This window comes from Cetorhinus maximus, chromosome 5, assembly GCF_964194155.1.
Source record: "Cetorhinus maximus chromosome 5, sCetMax3.hap1.1, whole genome shotgun sequence".
NCBI classification, from domain to species: domain Eukaryota; kingdom Metazoa; phylum Chordata; class Chondrichthyes; order Lamniformes; family Cetorhinidae; genus Cetorhinus; species Cetorhinus maximus.
Window position 1 is genome coordinate 34,123,755 of NC_135883.1, and position 13,120 is coordinate 34,136,874.

The 13,120-nt window shown below is 43.1% G+C and overlaps 1 protein-coding gene across 7 annotated transcripts in view; it reads right to left on the reverse strand.

Moving 5' to 3' along the window:
- Positions 1–11,244: 11,244 nt before the first annotated feature.
- The window catches only part of allc (allantoicase), a 68,884-nt gene continuing 67,008 nt past the window's right edge, over positions 11,245–13,120 (reverse strand). For all 7 annotated transcript variants that reach the window (XM_078541672.1, XM_078541671.1, XM_078541673.1 and 4 more), the window contains exon 12: positions 11,245–12,739. In XM_078541672.1, coding sequence (XP_078397798.1) covers positions 12,596–12,739 — 144 coding nt within the window. In that variant the 3' untranslated portion in view covers positions 11,245–12,595. The remainder of the gene's footprint in view (positions 12,740–13,120) is intronic.

Below are 13,120 nucleotides of genomic sequence, written 5' to 3' on the forward strand. Positions count from 1 at the left end.
ATTTTTCACATACATCCATTATTCATACCACGTCTAGTCATGCATTCAGGAACTCAATATCTGTGATTAATTACTTTTTTTATTCCAATTGTCTCTTTGTGTTACTCTGTTTTATGTGTTGTCATTTTATATGGCATTTGTCAGGGTTGAATATTTTACTTTGATGCCTAAGAGTGTATCACTCGATTACTGAGTGCAGGCATAGTTTATGCTTACCTCTCAACCTCTTAAATATCCTAGTGTGGATAACAATGACCAAATGTGCACTACACAGCTTTCACGATTCACAGTAAAGCTGGAGCTCGTTCTCAAATGGTGTCAAAAGGAATGCAACAGTGGTCAATGTTCTTGTTTTAGTTTTGAAGTACACTGCTAAGGATTGAAATCTTAAATCATCATTTGTAAAACAATTTTAAAGGAAAAAATAAATTGAAATATAAAAAATTGACACAGAATTCCACACAGTGATGTGAAAATGAAATTCCCACTGGGAATGTACCGTTGAACATATGCCATTTGTGAGCTGGTTTTTGCTATGTTGATAGTGTAAATACTGTAATACTGGCATAGCAAAGCTACAGATCATACGAAATAAGTGGTCCACAAAATCCACAATCTGACCCCAAAATACTGCTGAACCAATTCCTATTTGCACTTACACAGCTGGATTCAAGTTCAAGAAGGTGTATGGTCTGAGCTCAGTGCTGTTCTATCATTGGCAAAAAAATCTAAACCCATCTTTAATATAGCTTAGAGGAGGGGAAAGTGACTTCTGTGCAAATTCAGTCAAGCTAAATTTTCCTACCATTTGGTGGAGTATCAATGTTTTGTCCTCTAATTGTATACATGTAGTCTTCAGGATTCCATAGCACACAACAAGGTAGTCCATAATGACAGAGATTATGAGACCCCAGCTATATTCACTATATCATTGCTTACTTGTAATCTGTTTTGGTACTTTACTCCCTTTTTCTGTTCATGTTACCCCGTTTTCTCCTTTAGATAGAATTAGACCACTGAGCTGCATTTGTCTCTGAAGCCCTGGAAGTTAAGATCAAACCTTAAGCACGATGTGCTTCAGAAACGACAAGTAACGTAGGTATATGAGATGTCCATTCAGCCTCTTAAGCCTGTTCCACCATTCAATAAGATCATGGCTGATCTAGCTCTATATCTCTTGGCTGGCAAAAATCTATTGATCACAAATTTTTAATTATTAATATACCACTTTTTGTGGAAAAGAATTGCACACTTCTGCCAACGATTGTGCAAGGAAAGTGTTCCCTGACTTCTCTCCTTAATGACCTCCCTCTGATTTTAAGATATGTCCCTTTGTCTTCGACCCACCCAAAAACTAATTTTAGATTTCAAAAATCTAAAATCTTCAATAAAATAAACCCTAAAACTTTTATATCCAAGGGAAAACAAACCTAGTTTGTGTAATTTCTTCATCATTTAACCCTTGAAGCTGTGATAATCTTCTGGTGAATCTGCGCTGCAACCCTTCCAAGCCCAATATATCATTCTAAGGTGCAGTGCCTAGAATGGTACAGAGTTCTCCAGATGTGGCATAACCATGGGAAGAATTTTCCCATCGGTGAGCAGGGACAGGGCCCGCTCACCGACGCGTAAAATGACACGTGGTGACGTCGGGCAGGCGTCCCGACATCACCGAGCACCATTTAGATTGTCAGTTCGGAACTGTCAAAGGCCTATTAAAGGCCATTAACAAAGTAATTATAGTTGTTAAGAATGCTGCCCATCCATCCTTAAGGTTGGCGGGCAGGTGAAGAGCCCAGGCGGACTTCGCATTTTTCATGAAACCTCATTCACTGGCGGGATGAGGTTTCCTGAAGGGTTTATTCCTTAAATAATGAAAAAATTAATGGACATCTCCCAGCTCATGTGACAGTTTCACATGAGGGGACATGTCCTTAAATTTTTCTTTCACCTTTATTAAATATCCCAGAATTTAAATTGATCTCCCCGAGGCACCTCCATGCTCAGGGAGCGTAGGCCTGGCTCAGGGAATACCCCCGCCCGCACAGGGAGCGCACAGCGCTTCTGGGTGCGCATCACGCTGGGCGGGCCTTAACTGGCCCACCTACATAAAATGGCAGCGTGCACCCAATCGGGGGCGAAAATCAGGTTCGCGTTCGCTCCCGCACAAGCCCCACAACAGGGGGGAAAATTCAGCCCCGTGGCTTTGAATAGATGCAGACAAATTTCCTTTTATGTTCCAGTATAAAGGTCAACATTCTATTCATCTTTTTGGTTATGTTTTGTACCTGACCACATGATCTGTGTACCTGGATCCATAAATTTCTTTGGATCTACGCACTGTTCCCAACATTTCATCATTTAAAATTATCATCATTTAAAATTAATCTGATCTATCTTTCCTGGTTCTAAAGTGGATGGCCTTACACTTACCTGTATTGAAATCCATCTGCCACAGTTTCACTCACACACTTAAATCTATTAATAACTCTTTGGCCAGGACTTTTCAGTCAGCATGCAGGGACAGGCCCGACATGCCGGCGCATAAAATGACGCGGCGATGATGTCGGACGTGCATCCCGACGTCATCGCGATGTTTCATTCAGTGGGCGCGCGCCCACCGATATTTAAAAGGCCTATTAAGGAACTAATTAATTTCAAATTTACGCTGCTCGCCCAACCAAACAGTTGGTGGGCAGGCGAAAAGACCAAGCGGCCTTTACATTTTTTATGAAACCTCATCCACAAGCGGGATGAGGTTTCCTAAAGCTTTTACAAATTGAGTAAAAAAAATTTCTGAAATATAAAAACATGTCCCATATCATGTGACACAGTCACATGAGGGGACATGTTTCATTAAATTTTTATTCCATTTATTTATTTATTTCAAAAGCGCTTCAATCTTCCTGAGGCAGATCCATGCCTCAGGGAGACTGAAGCGCTCTTTCGTGCACATGCGCGAAAGAGTGCTGGACCCAACTCTCCCTCCCACCCCCCACAAACACACACACAGGTAGCGCTCAGCGCTACAGCTCACGTGTTATGCTGAGTGGGCCTTAATTGGCCCGCCTACGTAACATGGCGGTGCGCAGCAGATCGCGGGCAGCAGTCAGCTCCGTTACCACCCCACCCGCTCCCGCAAAGCCCACCCGACGTGGGAAAAATTCAGGCCTTTGTAATGTTATGCTCCCACCTATAGCACATATAATGCTAACTATCTTTGTGCAATAAAACTTGGATATGTTGTTATGGCAGGCGGATGGTAAATACCAAGCTACCCAAATCCCAGAGGGAAACTTGAAGCGGCTGCCACAACAATTTGTAAGACACAGATTTTAAAAGACCCAGGCAAAGTAACACTTATTACCCTGAACAGTGGAATTCAAAGTGAGTTTTTCTCAGCTTTGGTTCCTTGTAGACAGCAGCTTCAGGCTTAGATGCTGGAGGATTTTCACATTTGTGTTAGATCTTAGAATGACTGCCCTTACACACAGCCTTCTCTGCTTTATACATATTTTCCCCCTTGAATGCAAATTCCCATTGTTCGAGGATGCGCTTCTCCAGCACCTTCCAAAGTCACCTTATCCCATTTGTGACCACTATCCCCATGGCCTAACATGCCATGGCATCGCTGCTGCACACCCAAAGACTTATATCATCTTAGGAGGGTTTGTACCTCCACCACCCTTTCAGCCAGTGCGTCCCACATTACTCTGTCCAAAAGGTCCTTAGCACCTCACCTGTCAACCTCATGGCACTCAACTTAAATAAATGCCACCACCTTAGTCATCCCTGTGTCAAGGGGAAATGTTGGCTTCTGTCCACCCGGTCTATGCCCCTCATAACGGTATGAAGGTCAATAATGTGACCTGTCAATCTCCTGCGCTCCACAGCAAATGTCACAAGTGTATGCAATGTTTCCTCATAGCTCCAACTCTCCAGGCCAGCATGCATCCTGGTCAGGAACCTCTGCACTCTCTCCACTTCAATGCCATCCCTCCCATGAAGCGCAGGTCACAACTGAACGCAGAAGTGTAGCTGTGGCCTCGACAGCATTTTCTGCACTTGCAACATGACCTCCCTTTTCCTACATTCTATTCCTCGGCTAATAAAGGCAAGTCTGGCTTTGACCTTGTTAAACGCCTTATGTTCCAGTTCTGCTACCTTAACGGGTCTGCCCAGCAAGGTCCCTGTAATCATCGTGACTTCCCACGGTCCTATCATTACTCATGTATTCCCGTACCTTGTTTGTCTTGCCCAAGTGCTTAACCGCACACTTATCCACATAACATTCCATGTGGCATTCCTTAGGCCATCTGATCAGCCCGTCTGTATCCGCATTTAATGTTTGGGCCTCCTCTTGACTATTTACCACCCCACCAATGTTTGTCTCCTTAGGTTCTTGAAGGTTGAGTCATTATGAGCCTGGGGGGGGAAAGGGATGAATGGTGTTACTGACTGAACGCTAACTGATCCACTGTCCTTGTTGTTAATTTCAGCATCACCACTGCATGGCCGCCAGCAACACGTCCAGAGCCCCCCCCTCCACACCTGAGGGCCAACACTTGCAACTTGCATCACATCATTTCAGTGAGCCAGGCACCAGCGCAGCGACTACCACATCGGTGGGGATTATAATGTCGGCTAGTGTCCCAGGGCACAGTGGAGAGGGCACTTCACAATTGCTAGGGGAGATGGCACGGACAGAGAGTGCCAATGGCACCAGCAGCTGGAGGGCTGCAGGGGACCAGGCACATGCTGAGTCGGTCAGAGATGATGTGCCTCTGGAGATGTCCGCCATGCAGCAGCTGCAGGACATGCAGCAGGGTGCGCGGGAGCATCTGGCAGGGTTGCATGAGGGTGTGCTTCACTTGGTCTCTGTGGTGGAGGAATCCAGGCAGAGTGTTCGTGATGGCATGAACCTCAGGACAGAGCTTCAGGCTTCCTCCATTGAGAGATTGGCGACTCTCATGGAGGGGGGCTTCCAACAGATTGAGAATCTTCTGATTGGGTTACGCTCTGACCTGCAAGCCCTCACAGCGCTAATGGCCACAGGTTGTGATTCGCAATGTGGGAGATGTTCTGGGCACCAAGCGTCCCAGCTCGGTGCCCATCCATCTGCAGTGAGCAGAGAGGTCCAATGTGACCTCACGTCGGCGCAGCAGCTGCCTGTCGTTGCTACCAGCTCCTCTCAGGGCGCTCCAGATGAGGGCAGCAGCTCCTCTGCCCCTCTGCCAGTGACCGTTGCATCCGTTGAGGCTGCGACAACTGGGGAGGTGCCAGTCCTGGAACTGGCCACTCCCTCCCAGGCGGGGCCATCACAGGCTCCACGGGCCAGAGGACAGCCGCCAAGGTCATCGAGGCCAACAGGACAGCAGAGTCAGCAGGCTGTCTCACAAGCCACTCCGAGCGATGGGGCGGCACCAAGATGTAGCACCCGCAAACGTAAGTATAAGGCACGTTAGGCACTCCACGAGTTTGTCACTGGTGATTTTGTGTTGGCCCTAGATTAGGGAATGTTTCATTATCTGCGTCAGAGCGACATTTGTTGTTTATTTTGGTTGTAATAAAGTCCACTTTTCTGACCATGGCTGAGGGTGTTTCCTTTGTGCTGCGTTTGTACGTTTCACAGACATATCATGAGTGTTAGAGTGGACATTGATGTTTCTGTACTAAGCCCTTAGTTGCAGCTGATGAGGTGGAAGATGCAGCACCTAAGTGCCACGTGTGGATGTGCCAGGCAATGCTGGTCCTGCTGATCCATGTGCATGGAGCTAGCTGAAGGTTCATTGGATTAAAGTGTCCCGGATGTCCCTGTCTCCTTGGTGTAGTAGCGGGTCGGCGTGCTGCCCCTCATCATTGCCCTGTGCTTCCTCATCCTCTGAGCCATTGCTGGATTCATCATGTGCAGCCTCATCCACTGCGTCAAGGTCTTCATCGTCAACTGCATCCCCCCTTTCCAGCGCAAGATTGTGCAGAGCGCAGCATGCTACCACTATCACAGAGACACGATCTGGGGGGTACTGGAGTGCGCCCCCTGAGCGGTCCAGGCATCAGAAGCGTATCTTGAAAAGACCGATGGCTCTCTCCACCACAGCCCTTGTGGTGCCATGGCTCCTATTGTAGTGCTCCTCAGCTTCTGTTCTTGGATGGCGGAGAAGCGTCATGAGCCACCTTCTGAGGGGATAGCCCTTGTCACCCACCAGCCTACCATCCAGCTGAGCCAGAGCACTGAAGAGCCTCAGCACCTGGGAGTGTCTGAGGATGTAGGGGTCATGGGAGCTGCCTGGGTACCTTGCACAGACTTGCAGAATCAGCATCCTGTGATCACACACTATCTGCAGGTTTATGGAGTGGAAGCCCTTCCTGTTGACTAAGGCACCGGGCTCACCTGCTGGCACCTTGATGGCCGAGTTAAGGGCCTTAACAAGGCCTTTAATTAATGCTGGGCACGCATCGCGCTTCATAGCGCGCCCACCTAGCTAAATATCGCGATGCCGCGCGCTGACGTCGGGACACTTGCCCGACGACAGCACGCGACATTTTAAGCGCTGACGTGCAGGCTCTGCCACCTGCACATCAGCCATAAAATTCTGCCCATAGACCTCACTATTACTCTCCTTTGCAATAAATTACAATAACATTATGAAAATTATTATATCTTCCTGACAATGTGGCTCTCTATTATGTTATCTAAGTCATTAATAAATATTTGAACAGTTGAGGTGTATATACAGATCATTGTGGACCACCACTAGTCAAGGGTAAGGGTGAGTTGGGGTGAAAAGTGGAACCTGCACAGGTGCACACTGCAAATCTATGAGTCAGTCCAGTTTTTATGGTAATCTACGTCCATACAGATAAGCTATAACCAGCCACTGTTCTTTTTTTATTAATAAGCAAAATGGATGAAAAGCCAAGGCCCACCAAGATTGAAATAAGTAGAAGAAAATAATACTTTGCATACATTTGAGGTTTGGGAAAGTACTAGTTCAAATAGAAGGCAAAACAGGGATACATTCCAAATGTATACTGCCGAGGGGAGATGAGAAAATGCCGTTTCCCGGCAACAGCACACACTTGAAAAACTGGTTCCACTGATTCTAGATTTCAATGCAACATTTAGCATCTTGTTTGCACAACTGACAAACTTACTGTCTAGCTATTAATACAAAACTACTGAATAGCTGGAAAGTGAAGCCATATCACCTGGGCTTCGGACCATAGCTGACTTAATTGTGTCTAACCTGACAGGTATTATTAAATTAAACACAAAAAACTACTGCGGATGCTGGAAATCCAAAACAAAAACAGAATTACCTGGAAAAACTCAGCAGGTCTGGCAGCATCGGCGGAGAAGAAAAGAGTCGACGTTTCGATGAGGACTCGAAACGTCGACTCTTTTCTTCTCCGCCGATGCTGCCAGACCTGCTGAGTTTTTCCAGGTAATTCTGTTTTTGTTTATTATTAAATTAAAGTTATGTTTGATATTACATGGATGTGGTGGAGTAATATTATTTGCCATAACCTGTTAATTACCAGCAGTAGTGTAAAGAATTCGTTGTTACATTTGTACTAATATTGCCTGGTACAGAATAAACAAACAGCAGATTAGAAATCTAACATCAACACAACCAAAACTCCTCCATTTCCTCTTCAACATGGAATAAATTACTCTTGGCCAAGCTGTTACATGCGTACAATGTGGGAAAACATTTCTTCTAATATCCACATTATCAGTGAGTTTTCACATTTCTGAGACTTGCATTCCTGTACTGGAGATAATGACAATATTGTGAGTACCTGCTGTAAATATAAATAACCAAAATACAACAGATACCAACAGAAAAGACAGAGGTTTAAGTTTATGTTTTTAGAGCTCCTATGGAAGAATTTCAAAGCACCAGGAGCACAGGTAAAGAATTTCATTGCATGCCAGTTTGCAAGCCTATGATATTCCATCCATTAGAATGAATGGACAAAATAGAATGAATGGACAAACTTGTCTCTTAACAGACCTTTTTAGGTCTGAACCTGAAACCTGTTCCATACGAACATACAAATTAGGAGCAGGAACAGGCCACTCAGCCCCTCGAGCCTGCTCTGCCATTCAATAAGATCATGGCTGATCTGAATGCAACCTCAGCCCCACATTCCTGCCTACCCCTGATAACCTCTGGACCTCAGAGCTCTGAGATCTCTCACCATTTAGATAATATGCTTATTTTTTATTCTTCTTGCCAAAATGGACAATTTCACATATGCCCACATTATACTCCATTTGCCAGATCTTTGCCCATTCACTTAACCTATCTACGTCACTTTATAGCCTCCCTACGTCCTCTTCACAATTTACTTTCCTACCTAATCTTGCGTCGTCAGCAAATTTAGCAACCATTCCTTCAGTCCCCTTGTTAATTAAGAATCCATCTAGCTTTGCCTCAAAAATATTCAAAGGTTCTGCTTCCACCGCCTTTTGAGGAAGAGAGTTCCAAAGACTCACAACCCTCTCCTCATCTCTGTCTTAAATGAGCGACCACTTATTTTTAAACAGTGCCCCTTAGTTCTAGACCCGCCCACAAGAGAGAACATCCTCTCCACATCCAACATGTCAAGACCCTTCAGGGTCTTAAAGGTTTCAATAAAGTCACTTTTTACTCTTCTAAATTCCAGTGAATACAAGCCTAACCTGTCCAGCCTTTCCTCATAAGACAACCCGTCCATTCCTGGCATTAGTCTAGTAAGCCTTCTCTGAACTGCTTCTAACACATTTACATCTTTCTTAAAATAAGGGGTCCAGTACTGTACACAATACTCCAGATGTGGTCTCACCAATGCCCTGTACAACTGAAGCATAACCTCCCTACTTTTGTAATCAATTCCCCTCACAATAAATGATAACATTCTATTTGTTTTATTAATTACCTGCTGTACCTGCATACTAGCCTTTTGTGATTCATGCACTAGGACACCCAGATCCCTCTGGATCTCAGAGCTCTGAAATCTCTCACCATTTAGATAACATGCATCTTTTTTATTCTACCTGCCAAAATAGACGATTTCACATTTGCACACATTATACTCCATTTGCCAGATCTTTGCCCACTCACTTAACCTATCTATGTTACTTTGTAGCCTCCCTACGTCCTCTTCACAATTTATTTTCCTACCTATCTTTGTGTCGTCGGCAAATTTAGCCACCATTCCTTCAGTCCCTTCTTCCAAGTCATTTATATAAATTGTAAACAGTTGAGGCCCCAGCACTGATCCCTGTGGCACACCACTCGTCACATCGTGCCAGCCAGAAAAAGACCTATTACGCACACACTCTGCTTCCTGTTAGTTAGCCAATCTTCTATCCATGCCAATATGTTACCCCCTACACCATGAGCTTTTATTTTCTGCAGCAACCTTTGATGCAACACTTTGCATTCAAAGAAATGCCTTCTGGGAATCTAAGCTCAGTGCATCCACCTTTATCCACAGCACATGTGACTCCTTCCTTCACAGATACTGACTAACCTGCTGTATGGTTACAGCATTTTCTTTTTTTATTTTGAATATCAGCATTTTACCCATCACCTATTTTATTCTATTTTCTAGCCAATTTCCCAAACTAATTTGTTGTTAAATTTAACATTCACTACCTTCTTTAATTGTCTGAGATAAAAACCTCACTAAATGCTTTCTGAGAGTGTATGTATAGTGAGCTCATTGGCCAACTCTCCACCTCTAACTTTAGTTACCTCCTCAAAGAATTCCAGTAGATTAGTGAGGCATGGCCTATTGCTTGAAAATTCATGCTGATTACCACTTATGGCTTCTATGCTGTTTACATGAACACTAAAATGTCACGTAACTGCAAAAGCACTTTTTCCACAAAGGTTGTTTGTTGCTCTAATTCAGTTGTTAATGTTCTACAATTTGTATTTAAAATCTATGCTCAAGGTTGTTTCAGTTTCCCTGGTAGGGGAATTTCCATAACCCTACAAAACTAATATTAATATTATACCATTATAAAATGCCCAAAAATACAAATGAGGATTTTCATGCAAATTTTGTCTGGCTCATAGATCCAAAGATGACAAAGTAAGGAAAGATATGTTGGTCTTGGGTGAAAAGTCTTAAAGAGCTTGGCATCCTTCCAATTCTCCTCAATAGGACATCATTTACCTCTGTCACATGGAACCTAATGTTCATTCAAAAAAACAATGGCTACTGCACATTTAGTTGAGTGATCTACATTTCTCTTCATGCTAAAATGTTATGGAAATTTTAAAGGAAAACATTATCCAGACCCTACTGAAAACACACAGAATAACTTAAATTCTGCACACTTACTCCCCACTTATCACTGAAGGAACCCAAATAAAAATTTAATCTTACGTCACTTATAATAGAAGTGAAAATATTTGCATTAGTTAGTCCTGCACACCCTCAGTTAAAGAATAAATCCAGAACCCACAATTTTAAGAGTTGTTTCCTCACCCTGGAGACAAATCTGACCTTTTTACCATAACCAAAGACCGCATCTGTTTCTTCAGCAAACCTGAAACAGAATCAGTGGAACATAGCCCTCAGTTTTTATTTCATCAAATGAATCGGATACTGACTTACCCTAGCTCTACAGTGTGGAAGAAATGAAACTGATACATCATTATTTTTTTCCTTTCTCCATTTTTCTCTCCTCTCTTGGGGGCAGGGGCAGCAGCAGTGAGAACATAACACCTCAGCCGTATAGCTCAGAATGTGAGAAATTGTGAAAACAGTAAAGACTGTTCAACCCATTCTGCCTGCCCAACTGTTTTTTTTTTCCCTCTCAGATACAGAAAGACTTGCATTTATGTCCGACTTTTCATGACTTCAGGATATCCCAAAGCATTTTACAAATAATTAAGTAGTTTTGAAGTGTAGTGACTCTTGTAATATTGGAAAAGCAGCAAGGACTCACAACCAACAATGTGATCATGACCAGATCATCTATTTTCAGCAGTTGGTTGAGAGATAAATATTGGCTAGGTTTCTCCTGCTGTTCCTCGAATAGTGTAATGGGATCTTTTACATCCAACTGAGAGGGCGAAGAGACTCTCGGTTTAATGCCTCAACTGAAAGACAGCACCATCGACAGTAATAAATAAGACATTAATTGCAAATGAATTCACCCCTCTGCACTACGTTTCCTCTTTCCTTTGATCTTTTTATCAGATATTACATCATTTGATACTAACACAGGAGCCACCCACATAACGTTTAAAATGCAGTCTTTAATAGGTGATTTCTTTAAAGCACAATTTCACTTTTGAACCAAGGCTTTTTGCTTCTGTCTCCAACTTTTAAAATTGTATTTGATTCCTCTCCGTTGACCCCATCAAAATAATATTAACCAGACATCCAAAAAAGGGAAAATAACCCAACAGTAAAGGGATGCTTATACTTTTGAAAGCAACCCATTACCGTCTGCCAAGTATAAAAGCTATATCACCTTACATGTAAGGAATAAGCTAGAAGTAGGCTGGAAATTACAATTGTTTATAATAAGTCATAAACACAGTTGTAACACATTTCTTTCTTTAAAATGTTAATAGAGACATTAACCCATAGTATCTTCATTAAAATAACAGAGGTGAATTTGGTACCAGTGCATTAAACATTTGTATAGTAATATCACTGGCAGTAACTCCTAGCCCACAACTAGCCAAATGTACACATTCAATGTATCTACATTTCAATTTAGTGTCATTGCATGTTACTTAAAAGTGAGAAATAGGATCCAAAAACCTGCAGGCATCCGATTCAGCTCTGATATAAGTCAGGCTAAAGTGCACAGAAAGGCTTGTTATTTTAAATTAGACTCAAATGTGCCAGATCCTGGCACTGGCTGCCTCCTCAGGGGCCTATTTGAGTCGGAACCTCCCCCCAACCCAAATATACTCACCTACATCAGAAGAGATAAAGTGGAGAAGGGGCTTCCTTCAGAAAGTTCCCTCAGGGACAGCAGGGCAAAATAAGGAATACCATGCTGCTGGTTTGTGAGAATCCTTGAGGAGTTTTGGCAGTTTTTGATTCTAATCAGTTCTCCATACCAAGGGGCCATAGGCCCTTTAAAATTGAATTGATAGACAGGGTCACTTCAGCCCAAACAAGTACTGGGTCTCTGCCACTTCTCCCACCCTTAGTGGTATGGCAGGTGCGCATAGATGGCTCCTGGTTTTATTTAGACAAGGGAGTCTCCCCTGACCTCAAATAATTCAGCTGAGCCAGCTGCAGTGATTTGTATCAGGATTTACAGAGAAATTTGGGCACATTTATAAGTTATGGAATCACAAAATCTGACTAGCTAATGATTTCAAAAACAGTCAGTACCTCCACTGCATTTGCAGTAGTAAAAACTACATGCATGCATGTTTGGGATTTGAGAGAAGATTTCTCACACAACCTTAATTTTCTAACTTCCTCGCAGGAGGCCAATAGTTTTGCAATGTCAATCAGACAAATTGGAACAAAGAAAAGTTGGCAGGCCAGCACAAGTGGATTTCTAGCAGAGCTGATATTGTAATTTAGAGAAGAAATTGTAGTGCATTTGCGGAGATTCTTTTCACAGATTTACTGCAGACAAAGTGCATGGGTATCCCAGGAGCCGCATTCTACTGATCCCACCATCTGGTTTAATCATCAGTCGCACATGAGTTACAATATCTTTCATTTCGATGGAGTAGAAGTGTTGCTGGTGTGGTTTCAACTAAAATTGAGAGAAAACATAATTATTACAGACTAATAATGGTGGGAAGGGGCATTTCTTCAAATAAAACTTTTTAGAAAACTTATAGAAAGAGATGAAGAATGGGATGAACTATGAGCTACTTCCCTCACAATGAGATTGTGTGCAAGTGAGAAAGTAAAACATTTTCACATTGAATCATACAGCAGTTGGATGCTGCAGACATTAGGCCCAATGCACCAGTGCTTGCTCTCATAATGAGCTATCTACTTAGTCCCATTTCCCTCCCCTTTCCCATACTCCTTTAATTTTATCTTTCTCTTTCACATGACAAAGCAGCCCGCTTGATTGACACCCCATCCACAAACATTCACTCACTCCACCACCGACACACAGTAGCAG